At 53.4% G+C, this 17,796-nt stretch overlaps 1 protein-coding gene and 1 pseudogene across 1 annotated transcript; one reads left to right on the top strand and one right to left on the bottom strand.

The window, feature by feature from the left end:
• The window catches only part of LOC147119109 (uncharacterized), a 195,307-nt pseudogene extending 190,888 nt beyond the window's left edge, over positions 1–4,419 (bottom strand).
• Positions 4,420–7,197: 2,778 nt separating this feature from the next.
• On the top strand, positions 7,198–16,991 carry LOC147119108 (uncharacterized). The gene is made up of 2 exons (XM_085984796.1): positions 7,198–7,251; positions 14,646–16,991. The coding sequence occupies exon 2, from the start codon at positions 14,890–14,892 to the stop codon at positions 15,538–15,540; it is 651 nt and encodes a 216-aa protein (XP_085840922.1). The 5' UTR covers positions 7,198–7,251; positions 14,646–14,889; the 3' UTR covers positions 15,541–16,991.
• Positions 16,992–17,796: the final 805 nt, after the last annotated feature.

The raw sequence follows: 17,796 nt of genomic DNA, 5'->3' as shown, positions 1-17,796 counted from the left end.
GGACCTGTTTATGGCCACTTTGGCCAGGCCCAGGAGCAGTCCTACAAGGAGGTCCTCCGACCCGCCCTCTCCCCTCCGCACCGGGTGGCCAAAGATCAGAAGCGTGGGACTGAAGTGCAGCCAAAAATCGAGGAGTAGCCCCTACAAATAATGGAACAGGGGCTGCAACCTCTCACATTCCACATAAACATGGAACACAGACTCCTCTAGGCCGCAAAAATAGCAAGCGGCCTGGGAGTCCGTGAACTTACTTAAAATCTTATTGCACGGGACTGCTCCATGCAACACCCTCCAGGCCAAGTCCCAATAGAAAAAGGGAGGACTCCCGCGTAGAGAGCCCCCCATTGGGGACCTCCGCCTCCGCCGGATGGCAAAATGGCATGCCAAGGCGTGTCCGGACGGCAGGCGAAGATGACAAAGTGGAGAGTGTGCAGGAGCAGCCCGTACAGGAAACCCCTCCGCGCAGAACTAAAAGGCACAGAGGGCATTTCCCCGAGACGGCTCAAGTTGTGAGGTGCCGGTTCCCGAGAGGGGTTTTGGGGCTGTGCGCCGATGAGGAATTCCGTCCGAATGGATGGGATCGCCCCACGTGCCTGAGCCTCCTCGATACACCTAGTGGAGTCGGGGCCCAGTGCCGCTTCCAGCGTCTCGATGGCTTTGAACGCGAGCCGGACGTTGGCCCAGGACAGGCGCTGCATCAGCTCCTCCGGCACCATCCAGCCCGCTCCTCCGCCATCGAGCAGGTCCCCAACCCTGGTCACCTTTCCCGACACAGCCCTGCCCTCTGCCAGCCGCCTGATCCAGCGGTCACGGAGGTGCGGATTCCTGAGCAGCAGCTCCTGAAGGAGAGCCACCACTCCTGACAGGGGAGAACTCCGCCTGGAGGCGATGCTGTTCCAGACCCATGGCAGTTCCTGGTAGAAGACAGGCAGCTCCCGCAGGTAGGCACGCGTACGGCCCAATTCCACAAACAGGAGCTGCATGTCATAGTTGAGGCCGTGCAGCTGGTGGAAGAAATACGTCGCCAGCGCACACCATCGAGGAGGATTCTCGACGTACAGGTATCTCTGCAGGGTCCGAAGATGGAAAGTCGCCGCCCAGGTGCGAAGGCACAACAGCGCCTGACCGCCCTCCCTAAGCGGGAGACTCAGAACCGCGGCAGAGACCCAGAAGTCAATGAGCTTCTTCTGCATCTTGGCGACAAACGCAGGGGGCGTGATCAAAGTGACCAACCGGTACCACAACATGGCGGCCAGCAGCTGGTTTATGACAAGTGCTCGACCCCTGTAGGACAACACTAGGAGCAGTCCTGTCCAGCGTCCTGGGTGAGCGGTGACTTTGGCCTCCAGCTCCTGCCAGTTTGCCGGCCAGGCGTCCTCGGCGGGGCTGAGGTAGACTCCCAAGTAGAGGAGGTGCATGGTACTCCAGGCGAAGGGCCTGAACTCCTCCGGCAGGGAGTCCACCCACCACTGGCCCACCAGGAGTCCAGAACATTTCTCCCAGTTGATCCTGGCGGAGGATGCGTCCGAGTAAATCTGCTGGCATTCTCGCATCCTCCGCAAGTCAGTGAGATCCGTGACCATGAGGAGCACGTCATCGGCGTAAGCCGAGAGGACGACTTCCACGCCTGGCCCTTGCAGAGCCAGTCCCGTCAACCTCTTCCGCAAGAGGCGCAGGAAAGGCTCCACGCAGACGGCATATAACTGACTGGACATGGGGCATCCCTGACACACCCCCCTCCCGAAGCGAAGGGGCGCCGTCAAAGACCCATTAACTTTAATCAGACACTCCACGGTGGCGTACAGAAGTCGGATCCGGGTGACGAAATGCGTCCCGAACCTGAATGCACGCAGACTCCCGAAGAGATACTCGTGATCCACCCTGTCGAACGCCTTCTCCTGATCCAGGGAAAGGAAGGAGACCGACAGACAAGCCCTCCGGGAATGGTGGACCAGGTCCCGGATCCAGATGGATATTACCGTGGATAGTCTGACCCGGGACCATGTAGGACTGGTCAGGGTGGACCATGTGGGCCAGCACGGTGCCAAGGCGGGCAAAAATGGCCCTGACAAAAATTTTATAATCCGTGCACCACGAGAGGGGCATCTCCCTGGTCGCCAGACTTTCCCCCAGGACCCGCACGTAGTCGCCCCCCAGGATGTCCCAGAATGCCCTGTGGAACTCCATGGTCAGCCCGTCCAACCCCGGGGACTTTCCCCTCAAAAGCTGGTCGAGGGCGCCGGTCAGCTCCGCCAAGCTTAGCGGAGCATCCAATTTTTCGGTGCCTTCCGGGACGACCTTCGGCAGCTCCTCCCACAAAGTTCTGCATGCATCCTCACTGGATGGATCCGGAGAGAACAGAGCCCCGTAATAGGCCCGGGTCTCCGCGCTGATCCCCTCCGGATCCGAGACCAGAGATCCGTCATCGGCCAGCAGCCCCAAGAGCTGCTTACGGACCCCCTGTCTTTTTTCCAGTGAGTAGAAGAAGGGGGAGCCGCGGTCCAGGTCCCGGAGGATCTGGATCCGCGACCTCATGTACGCGCCTCGGGACCCGACGAGCTGCAGGTCCTTCAGCGCGCCCTTCTTCTCTTCGTACACCTTCCGCAGGGCCGGGTCATCGACGACTTGACCGAGACGGGACTCCAGGTCGAGCACCTCCCTTTCCAACCGCCCGACCCGGGCCTCCCGCCTCTTGGTCGACCCCCTCGCGTACTCCTGACAGAAGAGACGGATGTGAGCCTTGCCCACGTCCCACCATAGCCTCAAGGAGAGGAAGACCCCCCCCGCTTCCTTCTCCAGTCAGCAGAGAACCGACGAAATGAATCCCGGAACCGCTCGTCCTCCAGCAGCAGGTTATTAAAATGCCAGTACACGGACCCCCCAGGTGCGCGTAACGGAGCGAGCTCCACCCACACCAGGTGGTGGTCCGTGCACGGCACCGGCCGCATGGAAGCTGCTGGAATGCAGGAGACGTACGCCTGGGAAATGTAAAGGAGGTCGATTCTGGACCTTCCTCCTCCAGACCTCACATAAGTGAAGGCGCTGGAGTCGGGATGGAGATTTCGCCAGACATCCACCAAGTCGAAGGACCCGGCCAGGTCCCTCAACTTCTCCATCGCCGCCAGGCTTTATGGGGGACCCGAACGGTCGCTCGCCTCGAGGGTGCAATTAAAATCCCTCCCGAGGATGACGCACTCGCCGACGTCGATGGAGCCCAGAAGAGCGGACACTTCTTCAAAGAAGCGCACTTGCTGCGCACCGGCCACGGGGGCGTACACATTCACTAGATGGAGCGGCACGCCCCCCACGTGAACAGTGACCTGGAGCAAGCGGCCCAGCACGTGCTCCTTGACCCCCAAGATCTCCGGCTGAAAATGCAGGGCCAGCAAGATAGCCACCCCGCTGGAATAGTTGGAGAGGTGACTCATGCTGACCCCTCCTTGCCACTCCAGGCGCCACGTGGCCTCGTCCTCCGGAACGGTGTGGGTTTCTTGCAGGAAGCACACCGCATACCTCCCGTCCCGGAGGACTGAGAAGTTATTAAATCTACGGCGCGCATCTCTGCTGCCGTTGATGTTGAGGCTGGCTATGGTTATCTTCATGACAAGAGCATAGTGCAACCTCTACTTAACCTAACGGGAGGAGGGAGAGCGGCCGCTTGTCGACCGCCACTCCCTCAGCAGCCCAGCGAGGAACTTGTTGATCCGACGCTGCTCGCGCGGCCCCGCGCTCTCGTCCGCGCCCATGGATTTGACAGCGCCACGGACAGAGCCGACGAGCAACGCCAAATCCGACCATCTGTCTAGGGCCAGCCGGATTTTGCCAGGGCAACCCCGGCACGCAGCCAGAAAGTCCCGGAGTTCCACAACGGGGATGAGGGGGGACTCGGAGCGGGGCACGAGGGTATCTGCCGCCTCACTGGCGACGGAGTCTGACTCATCCCCAGTGCTCTCCGCCGGCTCCCCGTCCTCCTCCGGGAGGTCGTCATCAGCCAGCCCCACCTCTGTCTCGATCCCACCCCGAGGATCGGCGGCAGAGGATTCCTCCCTGGGCTCCTCCGGAGGTGCCGGGTCAGGAGGCGGCAGTGGTTCAGGGACCCCTCTGCCCCAGGGTGCATGGGGAAACCGGGGAGTACACTATCCCCAACACCCCTGGTGCCAGCGTCGGAGACGGAGTCAGGAGGCCTTCCCCCTCACCGCCATCAGCCACCGACCCAGCGGACTGGGGAGCTTGAATACATTCCTCTGCCACATCGAGCAGCACCTGGGAATGGTCCGGAATGTCCTGGGTGAGCCCAGCCTCACTGGCCTCGCCCACCCCAGTCTCCAGGGCGCCCGACATGGCGAGATGTAACGATTCTTTTGTTATTTCCTCCGCGGTAGATCCGCAGACCACCCACGCGCAGGGTCTCTTCCCCATCCCCGGGAGGCGCAGGTGGGACAGACTCATCTGTCGTACCCTCCCGAGGGACAGGCAACTCCTGCCGAATACAGATGACAGTAATGGTAGGGGGGGGCGCAGCACCCACGGTGGGCGATGATTCCCTCCGCGAGGAGGGACATTGTCTCTCGTGGTCCTCCTCCTCTTCCAGGGACTCGCGCCTCCTTTTTGTTATGGAGGGACACGAAGGCTGGGAGACCTCCATACCTACCGAGACCTCCTCCTCCGCTCCCTCCCGTCGTGCGGGTTGCTCGGGTTCCTCGAGCCCGAGCCCGGTCACAGGTCTTAATTTTTCCACCTCAGCGGTTGCGATCAAGGGCCCGGGCACGAGGCCCCCAAACTCTGAGACTCCGCCGCCACCAGCGCAAGGTATGCGGGCGTAAGTTCTGCCAGATCGTCGGTATCCGTGTGCTCACCGAGGGGACCCGCCCTAAGGTGCTTCATCTTCTTCTGCACCTTCCCTTCACGCGGACGCTCTCCCTCCCCCCCGCTGGAGGCCGTGGTGGCGTTGGCCTCCGACGTCGACCGTGCATCAGGTGCTGAGGACGCGCGGACAGAATCGGAGGGAGGAGCGGCGGCGGCGCCAGCCTTGGCCGCCTCAGATGTTCTGGCGGCCTTGGAGGCGGGGCAGTTCTTTCGTACGTGCCCCACCTCCTTACAGGTGTGGCACCGCACACCGTCCGACGTCCAAAAGACACAGTAGTCAGCCCCCTCGTGGCACACAATAAAAGCGCCCTCGGTGTCCTCCTCCCGCGCCAGCTGAACAAAAAGCTGGCGCCGGAAGGAGATGGCGTGCTGGAGGCTGGCCTCCCTGCATCCGAGCGGGATCGGTGTGATCCCCGACCTCACCTCCCCCAGTTGACATAGGTGGGGAAGGAGGAGCTCAGCTTAAACAAAGGGCGGGACGTTTGATAAGAGGATCCTCTGCGCGGTGGCCTCAAGAGGATTCACCGGCAGGAAGGTCCCACCCACGGTGAGCCCTTGGTTACGGTCAGGGACACCGCCCGCTCTGACCCCAGGAAGAACACAGCCTTGCCGTACATTTTCAAGGCGGCGACGATGGCTGAAGGGCCGACAACCTAAGCCATGGCATTCATGCACACCTCGATAGTCATGTTGGGGTGAGTGTAGCTCTTCACCCCGTGTTTTTTAGTGATGAGGCGGAATGGTGACGGGGCAGCAGAAGCAGCGGGAGCAGCCATGGCCGTGGCTGCCACACTTGCATATGACCTTGCTGGCCCCGTCACCGACGATGATGTGGTCGCCATCATGGGGTGCTCATTATAAAGGGCTACACCCACTCCAAGCCACAGGCCTGGTGATCTTAATGGCCTCAGTGGTTATTTTTCCTGAGCAGAGGGAGCTTTAAAAGTGAAGGCACACCTCTCCCCTTGTTGATTAAATTGGGAGAGGGGCCTTCTCCCCTCTGCTCAACAGGCAATTAATGGATATGAGGTGCCTCTTAGAGAGAGGCAAAGAGAGAGAGAAAGGGGAGTGGGAAGGAGGGAGGCCGCAGGGGCTGGGTCTCCACTCAAGATGGTGGGTGGGTGCTCGCAGGGGTGCACTCTCTGAAAAATAAGTCTCTATTGATGGTCTTCTTGTGGGGGGAGAAGATGTCTTCACCTGGGAAAATAAAGCTGGAGATGCCCAGGCTCAGTCCACCACCAGGTCTGAACGATGTGATAATTAAAGGATGACTTCGCCTGGGCAGCTCCAGCTGTCCCATGTCAAGCAATAGGGAGGGGTGTTTGCTAGTGGTGTGCATGGCCTAGTTTTCATAAGAGCCACACACACCCCTAGATGTTTTCTTCTCCTTCTTCTTTCCTCCCCCCCATTTAAATACAAAGTCTTTATGAGAGTGCACCATGAAACACCCACCCGTAGAAGTTTTCCAATGGCTCTCCCTCCTTCTGAACAGATGTAGGATGATTGTTTTTCTCCCCTCTCCTGTAATGGAGCCCAGTTGGGGAAGCAGTGATGGAATGGCTTCCCTTTGTTGTTAGCTCTGGTCTAGTCTCCTGGTCTCTCCTCTGGCACCCCAATAGTAGCTGCAGCAGCAACAGATGTGGTCTCTTCTCCTGGACACAGAGAGAGAGAGAGACCTCTCCTCTCCTCTCCTCTGGCACAGCAGCAGCACAAGATTCCTGGCTGGCTGTCAGGGATCCCGGGGTTCATAAACCCGCTCCCTGAGCTCGGGGTGTGAGTGGCCTGCGTCCCCCCGGGGTTCATGAACCCGCTCCCTGAGCTCGGGGTGTGAGCGGCCCGCGTCCCCCCGGGGTTCATGAACCCGCTCCCTGAGCTCGGGGTGTGAGCGGCCCGCGTCCCCCCGGGGTTCATGAACCCGCTCCCTGAGCTCGGGGTGTGAGCAGCCCGCTTCCCCCCGGGGTTCATGAACCCGCTGCCTGAGATCGGGGTGTGAGCAGCCCGCGTCCCCCCGGGGTTCATGAACCCGCTCCCTGAGCTCGGGGTGTGAGCAGCCCACATCCCCTCGGGGTTCATGAACCCGCTCGCTGAGCTCGGGGTGTGAGCAGCCCGCATCCCCCCGGGGTTCATTAACCCGCTCCCTGAGCTCTCTCACCTGATGTGTCAGCGGCTGCTGCCAAGGTCCGCACATGCCCAGCTCACACAGCCCGGGTGATTGACGGGAGCTCCGGACCAATAGGAAGAGAGGGGCGGGGCTGGAGGACCGAGCGGGCGATGGTTCCTCCAACCAATCAGAGTGTGTGAGGGGCGGGGCTTGACCTTTCAACCTGCACAACAGAAGGTGAGCTGAGCATGCGCGGACCTTGGCAGCAGCCGCTGACACATCAGGTGAGAGAGCTCAGGGAGCGGGTTCATGAACCCCGGGGGACCGCGGGCCGCTCACACCCCGAGCTCAGGGAGCGGGTTCATGAACCCCGGGGGGAGGCTGCGAGATTCTCAGCAGCTCCGCTCTGCTCGGTGCTGTGTGAACGGGCTTCACACACACCGAGTGCAGCCCTAGGCCCGATTATAAGAGCAGTGAACATTATCCGCCCCCACCCGTGGGTTCCTGTTTCACTCCGGCCCGAATCTCAACAAAGCGCCAAACTCCGGGACAGATAGGAAGTGAGTCAGGGAGCGTCTGTAAATGGAGGAGAACTGGAGACTGGTCAGGGAGCGTCTGTAAATGGAACAGAAATGGTGACTGATCAGGGAGCGTCTGTAATGAAAGGCGAAATGGAGACTGGTCAGGGAGCGTCTGTAAATGGAAGAGAAATGGGGACTGGTCAGGGAGCGTCTGTAAATGGAGGAGAACTGGTGACTGGTCAGGGAGCGTCTGTAAATGCAGGAGAAATGGAGACTGGTCAGGGAGCGTCTGTAAATGGAGGAGAAATGGTGACTGGTCAGGAAGCGTCTTTAAATGCAGGAGAAATGGTGACTGGTCAGGGAGCGTCTGTAAATGCAGGAGAAATGGTGACTGGTCAGAGAGCATCTGTAAATGCAGGAGAAACGGTGACTGGTCAGGGAGCGTCTGTAAATGGAGGAGAAATGGTGATTGGTCAGGGAGCGTCTGTAAATGAAGGAGAAATGGAGACTGGTCAGGGAGCGTCTGTAAATGGAGGAGAAATGGAGAATAGTCAGGGACCGTCCTTCACCTAAACTGAGAAATATTACACAGGGACACTTTATAGGGAGGGACCGAGTGTGGGAAATAGTGTTTTAGAAGTCTGGAATTAAAATGAAAATATTGTCATGATTAAATTAGATTTAGAATGAATTTCTAAACACAGGACAGATTTTCTTTATTTCATATACATGTGACCTGCTGAGTGTTTCCAGCATTTTCTGTTGTCATTTCAGATTTCCAGCATTCACAGTATTTTGCTATTGTATGTTTACTAGAATTGCTAGATTCTGAATTAAAAGATTAACTGGCTAGAAACACAGAAACATAGAACTTAGGAGCAGGAGTAGGCCATTCGGCCCCTCGAGCCTGCTCCGCCATTCAATGAGATCATGGCTGATCATCCAAGTTCAGTACCCTGTCCCTGCTTTCTCTAGAATTGAAGCATTTTTCCAATTCCTCCTTGGCCTCACCCCTCCCGATCTCTGTAACCTCCTCCAGCCCTACAACCCTCCCAGATTGCTGCGCTCCTCCAATTCTGGCCTCTTGCATGTCCCCAGTTTTAATCGCTCCACCATTGGTGGCCGTGCCTTCAGCTACTGGGCCCTAAGCTCTGGAATTCGTTCCCCCAAACTCCCCAACTCTCTTTCCTCTTTTAAGCCACTCCTTAAAACCTACCTCTTTTGTGCTGATATCTCCTTATGCGGTTTGGTGTCGAAAATTTGTTTGCTAACATTCCTGTGAAGCACCTTGGGACAGTTTACTATGTTAAAGGTGCTACATAAATGCAAGTTGTTGTTATTCTCTACACAGAGACCTTCCCTATTGGAGACGCCCATAAACATCATTGTGCTGTCTAGGCAATGGGCAAAGCTGTAGTGTATGTACCTTTAAGGGGAGAACTACTTTTTACAGCTCCTGTGTACTGTAGTACCGGCAGTGACCACACCTGTATATAAACCCTGAGTAGGGATCTGTACAATTAGTTTTAGAGTAACCCTCATCCAGTAAACACCTGTTGATTGTTCCCTGCTGTCTCTTCTCTAATTATTGAAGGACACACAACATCAAGATACACGGATCTAACATTGGCGACGGGAAGATTCAAACCTACCTGCAACTCTGCATCACCTCCCACGGATTCGCTCCTGGAGAACAGTGAAACAAAAAGGCTGAGTCCAGAAGTACGGGCGTCGACCATCCAGCGGAGACTTGAGCATCGCAGGGGAGGCTGTTGAGAGCTGGGCTTGGTTCTCAAGTCACGGTGGTCCAGCAAAACGGGCTGGCAACAGGTACCGTGCAGACCCTTCCCGGACAGCGACGGCTAGAGCCGACCGATGGCACAGAAAAAGGCCGAGCAGCGTCGATGGGAGAAGAGAGAGGGTAGAGCGCACAGGGCGCAGCCGGTGTTCAAGAACGAGCGGCGTTGACGGGAGAAGAGGGAGGGTAAAGCGCACAGGGCGCAGCCGGTGTTCAGGACCAAGCGGCGTCAACGAGAGAGAGCAGAGCGTAGCCGGTGTTCAAGGGCTGAGCAGCGTCAATGAGAGAGAGAGGTGCACAGGAAAATGCGCAGAGCGCAGCCGGTGTTCAAGGGCCGAGCAGCGTCAGCGGGGAAGAAAGGAGTGCTCGGGAGACGCCATTTTGAGCCACAGCGGAGAAGAAGGGAGAGCGCGGGAAGAAAGGAAAGCACGGGAGATGCCATTTTGAGCCACAGCGGAGAATAAGGGAGAGCGCAGGAGACGCCATTTGGAGCCAGTCTAACCACACCCAGGGATGCCGAAGAGTGGCAGTGTCACAGCGTTCAACAATGAAGTCGAAGATTGGGTGACATATGTTGAACGCATAGAAGTGTACTGCAAGGCGAATGAAGTGCCAGATGACAGGAAAGCGCTGGTATTGTTGAATTCAATGGCTGCAAAAATGTATCGCTTACTGCGAAATCTAGTAACCCCAGAGAAGCCAGTGGAAAAGGATTTTGAAAACATAGTGTCAATCCTACAGGACCACTTAAACCCCACACCGCTGCTGATAGCAGAAATATTTAAGTTTCACAAAAGGAACCAGCATAAAGATGAAAGTAATGCTGAGTATTTAACGGAACTGCGCAAGCTATCGAAACACTGCCAGTTTGGAACGGGATGAGCAGATACTTTAAGGGACAAGTTTGTGTGTGGGCTTCAAAGTGAAGGAACCCAGAAATGGCTTCTATCAGAAAAGGATCTTACGCTGGACAAGGCTTTCAGCATGGCAGTATCACACGAAGCAGCCGCACGGGGCACTGCAGAGATACAACGGAGACCGCAAGAATATGGCACAAATGAAATGTCATACGGAACAGTACAGTGCTAACGCTGCGGCAGAACAACACACGACCATAATGATTGCTGGTTCAAGGACAAAGTGTGCAGACAGTGTGGGAAAGTAGGACACATAGCAAGAGTCTGCAGGTTGGGAAAGAAAACCAGCAGCAAGAAATCTCCACAGGAGAAGTACAAGAAGGTACATAAGGTGATGGAGAGTAGTTCAGACGAACAGAAGAGTGATACAGACTCCGGAAGCAAGGAGCTGGGTTGTCTGAAACTACATAATGTGATCAAAACGGAGGATCACCAAACTATCTGGGTCACGCTCAAGATAGCCGGAGTCCAAGTGAAAATGGAATTGGACACAGGATCAGCCCTAACAGTCATAAACCGAAGGGACTACAAGCGGCTATTCTCAAATATACCCTTGAGAGATACAGAGATTGTCTTGAAGACGTACACGGGGCAAAATGTCTACCCCAAAGGAAAAATAAGGGTGAACGTTATATATAACAGCAAGGAAACACCAAAAATGGACCTATATGTATTGCCAGGTGGAGGACCACCACTACTAGGACGTGAATGGATCCGGAAGATACAGCTGGATTGGCATTCCATACAAGCACTGACTGTAGATGCCAAAAAGGATGACGACGTCACACCTGGACGATTGTCAAAAATGCTAACTGACGCACAAGAAGTGTTCCAGAGGGACTCGGAACACTAAAAGGCATAACGGCGACGATCAAAATAGAGGAAAATGCTAGCCCAAAGTATTTTAATGCCAGACTGGTGCCTTATGCGATCCGCCCAGCCGTCGAAGCAGAGCTGGAAGGTTTGGAACGTTCAGGAGTACTGTCCAAAGTGGACTGGAGCGAGTGGGCTACACCCATCGTTCCTGTAATGAAGAGGTCGTTGAGTAATACGCCTGGGGAACCAAAGAAGGCTCGCCTCTGTGGGGACTTTAAGGTGACAGTGAACCCAATCCTTCACACGGTACAATATCCGCTTCCGCGGATTGAAGATATTTTCGCCTCGCTATCTGAAGGGAAACGCTTCACTAAGATTGATCTGGCCCAGGCGTACCTGCAAATGGAGGTAGAAGAAGCCTCGAAACAGTACCTCACGATCAACAATCATAAAGGTCTCTACCAATACAACCGGCTGGTGTTCGGGGTAGCATCAGCTCCGGCTATTTGGCAAAGGGCAATGGATCAAGTCCTGCAAGGGATTCCAGGGACCCAGTGTTATTTGGATGACATCCTGGTCACGGGTGAAAATGACAGTGATCACCTCGCCAACCTGGAGCAGGTGCTCACTAGATTGAAGGAGTATGGGCTCCGAGCTAATTGCCACAAATGCGAGTTTTTCCAGAAGCAGATCTCGTATTGTGGCCACGTTATTGATGAAGAGGGGTTACATAAGTCCCCTGTAAAGATTGAGGCAGTAGTCAAGGCTCCAGCACCGGAAAATGTGTCACAACTGAGGTCGTTCCTAGGGCTGGTGAACTACTACCATAAGTTCTTGCTGAATTTGTCTACAGTACTACACCCACTGAACACCCTACTGCAAACGGGGGTACCATGGAAGTGGAATGACGAATGTAAACGAGCTTTCCAGAAGTGCAAAGAATTGATCACATCAAAAGAGTTGTTGGCTCATTTCAACCCAGCACTACCAATTCGGTTGGCGTGTGATGCATCACCCTATGGTATTGGAGCGGTGCTGTCACACAAAATCCCGGGATGGCTCGGAGAGGCCAGTAGCCTTTGCGTCTCGGTCACTAACCTCAGCTGAGCGTAACTATGCCCAGATTGACAGGGAGGCCCTCAGCCTAGTGTGGGGAGTGAAAAAGTTCAACCACTATCTGCACGGGCAGAAGTTCACCTTGCTGACTGACCACCAACCACTTGTCTCCATCTTTAATCCAAAGAAGGGCGTTCCAGTGATGACTGCGCAATGGCTACAAAGATGGTCCCTTTTCTAGGGGCGGACCAATATGAAATCGAGTATAAGGGCACGCAACAGCATGGAAACGCTGATGGGCTATCACGCCTGCCACTGCCTACTGCGGAGGAAACACCAGCAGTGGACCCTGTCGAAATATTTTATTCGACTATAATTGAACGCTTGCCAGTAACTAACGCGGATATAGAGAAGGAGACCCGAAATGACCCGACACTGTCTCGGGTATATGACTTGACGGTGAAGGGATGGCCAACACATGGTGACTCACTGTTGCCAGCATTCTCATCCAGAAGAGAACAGCTGTCAGTATGCCAGGGGACCTTGATGTGTGGATCCCGAGTGGTAATCCCACCCAAGTTAAGGGAGAGAGTGCTCAATGAGCTTCACGAAGGTCATCTGGGAGGGGTGAAAATGAAAAGCCTTGCTAGGGCTTATGTGTGGTGGCTGGGGATCAATCAGCAAATCGAGGACCTGACAAACAGCTGCTCAGGATGCCAGAAGGTCCAAAATGCACTACCACATGCCCTCATCTCCATGGCAACGGGTGCATATTGATTTTGCTGGTCCATTCATGGACTCAATGTTTTTAATAGCCGTGGATGCGCACTCGAAATGGCCTGAGGTGATCAAAATGTCCTCCACCACCACGGAGAAAACTATTGCAGTCCTACGGACCATATTTGCCAGGAACGGCTTGCCAGAGCAGATTTGCTCTGATAACGGACCACAGTTTGTGTCCGAAGAGTTTCGAAGATTTATGAAAAGGAATGGGGTAAGGCATTACACATCCGCCCCGTATCATCCAGCCACAAATGGATTGGCTGAGAGGTTCGTACAAACCTTTAAAAAAGCAGTAAGGACCATGTGCGATGATGACATTCCACTGCAACATAAGGTGGACAATTTCCTGTTAGCCTACAGAAATGCTACACATGCGGACACCAACCAGACCCCGGCCATGATGTTCTTTAACCGAAGGTTGAGATGTCGTCTGGATTTGCTCAGACCAAATGTACGAAGAGATGTTGAGAATAGCAATTCCAGCACATCAATGAGAAGCCGACAAGGAGCTTCAATGTAGGGTAACCAGTCTTGGCCCGCGACTACCGAACAGAGAAATGGCAACCAGGAACGATATGCACATGGCAGGGGCCACTAATGTACACAGTGGATGTTGGGGAGAACATTGTGAGACGCCATGTCGACCAGATCCTAGAGTCTCAGGAATGAGTCAACCCCATGTCTCGCGTACCTGGTGATGGACCCAACATACAGGTAGCATCTACCCCAGAAACAGTAGCATCGGAAGCTGATGAACCAACCGACGACAGGGGGCCAGAATCGCCTCTGCATCAAGAGCAAGACACTCAGGAAAGGCGCTATCCAGAAAGGATCAGGAAGCCGCCCCAAAGACTGAATTTATAAATGGACTATTTTCAGTTAATGTTGCATGTTAAAAGTATTAATTGTAATTAGTTGATATTTAATTGTTAAATGAATGTTATGGTACTGTTAATCTAAAAGGGGAGGAATTGTAGTGTATGTACCTTTAAGGGGAGAACTACTTTTTACAGCTCCTGTATACTGTAGTACCGGCAGTGACCACACCTGTATATAAACCCTGAGTAGGGATCTGTACAGTTAGTTTTAGAGTAACCCTCATCCAGTAAACACCTGTTGATTGTTCCCTGCAGTCTCTTGTCTAATTATTGAAGGGCACACAACATCAAGATACACGGATCTAACAAAAGCCATCTGTCTTAACTATCAATTTAAGAAGTTTATAGTTCCAATTAACTCCTGAGGCACAACACTCAATTGTGGGAAGAAAATATACTGAAGGAGCTGTTAGTTACAAACACAGTCTGCCCAGCCTATGTCTACGGAAGATCGAGTTAGAATGAGCACATCTGTAAAAGGAATGCAGCTGGAAGTAATATTCCTTGCAGTTCGATGGAGGCCCTTTGTTAGTTCATTATTTGTAAGATTAGTTTGAGGTTGTGTGTTCTGTAACTTTCCTTCAGCAGGATGATCTGATTGACAGATGTAACAAGAATCACGCAGGCTTTACTTCTCGAGCCTTAATAGAGGGGCGATTAGCAGCTTAGTTGTGAGTCCGTAACCCGGGGATAAGAAAGCTGACTGCTGCAGTCAAGGTGGAACATCTTGTGGTGTCTCCCAGATCTGCTAACTATCGGTCTGCTCAGTTGGTGGACACTGCCTGTCAGAAGAACTTTACTACACAACTATAATATTGTATGAATATCATAATTAGTATTTGTTTGTCGAATCTGTTATAGAAGGAAAATTCACAGCGGGGAGTAACCATATATGTGTTCTGTGTGCAGACGAGGCTTCAATCAATTGTCCAACCTGGAGAGACACAAGGACACCTGCACCACGGAGAAATCCTAGAAATGTGGAGACTGTGGGAAGGGATTCCCTTGCCCATCTGAGCTGGAAATTCATCGGCGCAGTCACACTGGGGAGAGGCTGTTCACCTGCTCCATGTGTGGGAAGGGATTCACTCGTTCATGGAACCTCACTGAACACCAGCGTATTCACACCAGGTAGAGGCCGTTCACCTGCTCCATGTGTGGGAAGGGATTCACTCATTCATGGAACCTCACTGAACACCAACGTATTCACACCAGGGAGAGGCCGTTCACCTGCTCCATGTGTGGGAAGGGATTCATTTCTTCATCCCACCTCACTGCACACCAGCTTGTTCATACTGATGATAGATCTTTTAAATGCTCTGACTGTGAGAAGAGCTTTAAAAGCAGAAATTCTTTGCTGGCACACCAACGCACTCACAGCAGGGAGAGGCCATTCACCTGCTCCATGTGTGGGAAGGGATTCACAGAGTCTGCCATCCTCACTGCACACCAACTTGTTCACACCAAAAAGAGACCTTTAGAATGTTCTGACTCTGAGAAGAGCTTCAAAAGCACAAGGGATCTGTTGACACAGCAGCGAGTTCACACTGGGGAGAGGCCGTTCACCTGCCCTGTGTGTGGGAAGGGATTCACTTCATCAGCTGACCTCACGTCACACCAACTTGTTCACACTGATAAGAGACCATTTAAATGTTCTGACTGTGAGAAGACCTTTAAAAGGAAAAATGATCTGCTGGCACACCAAAGCACTCACACTGGGGAGAGACCGTTTACCTGCACCGTGTGTGGGAAGGGATTCACTCAGTCATCCAGCCTACTGAAACACCAGCGAGTTCACAACTGACTGCAGGGGTTGGATTCTGCTGTTACTACTGCTGTTAATCACATCCAGGACTGAACCATGTTCATTCTGATAGTTGGGGTTTGTTTCTGATGTTAATAACTCCCTAACTGGGCTGGAGTTTAATCTTCTGGACATATGCCAAATAAATCAGCTTTGTTTCCAACACACAGTGTGTGGAGTCCTTGACGTCTCCAAGGTAAGAGACTAATTGATGTCTTGTTACCAACTGCTGCAGATTTGGGCCTTTTCACCTTTCTAACTCTAGAATATTTCAGTTCTCATACCTTCGGTTACTCTCATGGACAAGTCCCAGCTCCCCAAACCTTCCAGAGTGCCTCTCCTAGCCTTGGTATCCAGGGAAGGTATCGGTAACACGCCCGGGATCACTAAACACAAAACACAGTCTGTTAATCACTTTCAGCTACTGGACTTAGCGTGTGACCCACAGCATCTCTCTCACCTTCGATGAGTGAATAGAACATCACGCCCCAGAACCTGGTTTATATTTAAATTAACTCAGGAAATGTATTTAACAGAAGATCAACAAGGAAACACATCACGGCCCAATAATCCAGCTCTACATTCACAGGAGGAAGTCTGTTATCTAACTCCTCGAGTGGACAAAATAAAGAAATATCCCAAATGTAAGGGCCCCTGGAATACTTTAATACCTTTCAAATCGTGACTGGTTCCTTCTTATTCTAGAATTCCCCATCCCTGTGGGAGTTGATATTGGTCAGTTTGCTCAGATGGTTCAAGCATGGTGCTAATAATGACAATGTCGTCGGTTCAATCCCCGTCCTGATGAGCTACATTGTTTCGGCACGGGCTCGACAGGCCGAATGGCCTCCTTCTGTGCTGTAACCATTGATTCTATGGTCAAAATCTGTTACTGGAAATTTCTCACTGATACTCTGATTCGAATTTCAAGCTGACCAGTTCCTTCTCTCAGAGAATCTCCAAGGGGACTCTGATTTAAACACAGCTCTCCCCTCTTTTATATCCGGGATTAGAGTTTACAGGAATTTGAATACCTGACCACTCAAATTTAAAAGGGCCCGTCAGTGATACACAGACTGAACCAATCACACAGCTCTGGGTCAGATTGAATTATTCCTCTCTCCAGCCTGTAACCGATGAAACTTGTAACACTGAGGCTGAAATTCCACATCCGTGCATCGGGGGTGCAGGTAGTGCTGGGCACAGAGTGAGCAGAAAACCGGGTTCAGAGTGGCACGCTGGGTTTGCCCTTGCCCGGGTTTTACCGTGAGCATATGCTGGGGCCCAAGCTCATTGCCAACGCATGGATTCCAACCCTGGGACTGTACATGGGGATTCTAACCCTGGGACTGTACATGGGGATTCTAACCCTGGGACTGTACATGGGGATTCTAACCCTGGAACTGTACATGGGGATTCCAACCCTGGGACTGTATATGGGGATTCTAACCCTGGGACTGTAAATGGGGATTCTAACCCTGGGACTGTACATGGGGATTCTAACCCTGGGACTGTACATGGGGATTCTGACCCTGGGACTGTACATGGGGATTCCAACCCTGGGATTGTACGTGGGGCTTCCGACCCTGGGACTGTACGTGGGGATTCTAACCGTGGGACTGTACATGGGGATTCTAACCCTGGGACTGTACATGGGGATTCTAACCCTGGGAATTTACGTGGGGATTCTAACCCTGGGACTGTACGTGGGGATTCTAACCCTGCGACTGTACGTGGGGATTCTAACCCTGGGAATGTACGTGGGGTTTCAAATCCTGGGTCTGTACATGGGGATTTTGACCCTGGGACTGTACATGGGGGTTCTAACCCTGGGACTGTACATGGGGATTCCAGCCCTGGGACTGTACATGGGGATTCCAACCCTGGGACTGTACATGGTGATTCTAACCCTGGGACTGTACATGGGGATTCTAACCCTGGGACTGTACATGGGGATTCCATCCCTGGGACTGTACATGGTGATTCTAACCCTGGGACTGTACATGGGGATTCTAACCCTGGGACTGTACATGGGGATTCTAACCCTGGGTCTGTACATGGGGATTCAAACCCTGGGACTGTACATGGGGATTCTAACCCTGGGACTGTACATGGGGATTCTAACCCTGGGACTGCACATGTGGATTCTAACCCTGGGACTGTACATGGGGATTCTAACCCTGGGACTGTACATGGGGATTCTAAACCTGGGACTGTACATGGGGATTCTAACCCTGGGACTGCACATGGGGATTC

The sequence above is a fragment of the Somniosus microcephalus genome, chromosome 4, assembly GCF_052327205.1.
Source record: "Somniosus microcephalus isolate GS21.2 chromosome 4, FLI_Smic_1.0, whole genome shotgun sequence".
Classification (NCBI taxonomy): Eukaryota; Metazoa; Chordata; class Chondrichthyes; order Squaliformes; family Somniosidae; genus Somniosus; species Somniosus microcephalus.
The sequence above is the reverse complement of the archived record's forward strand: the minus strand, read 5'-3'. Positions and strand labels throughout refer to the sequence as shown.

What these genes read in the sequence shown, in the direction of transcription:
- LOC147119108 (XM_085984796.1), top strand. Translation starts at nt 14,890, where the DNA reads ATGTGTGGGAAGGGATTCACTCATTCATGGAACCTCACTGAACACCAA.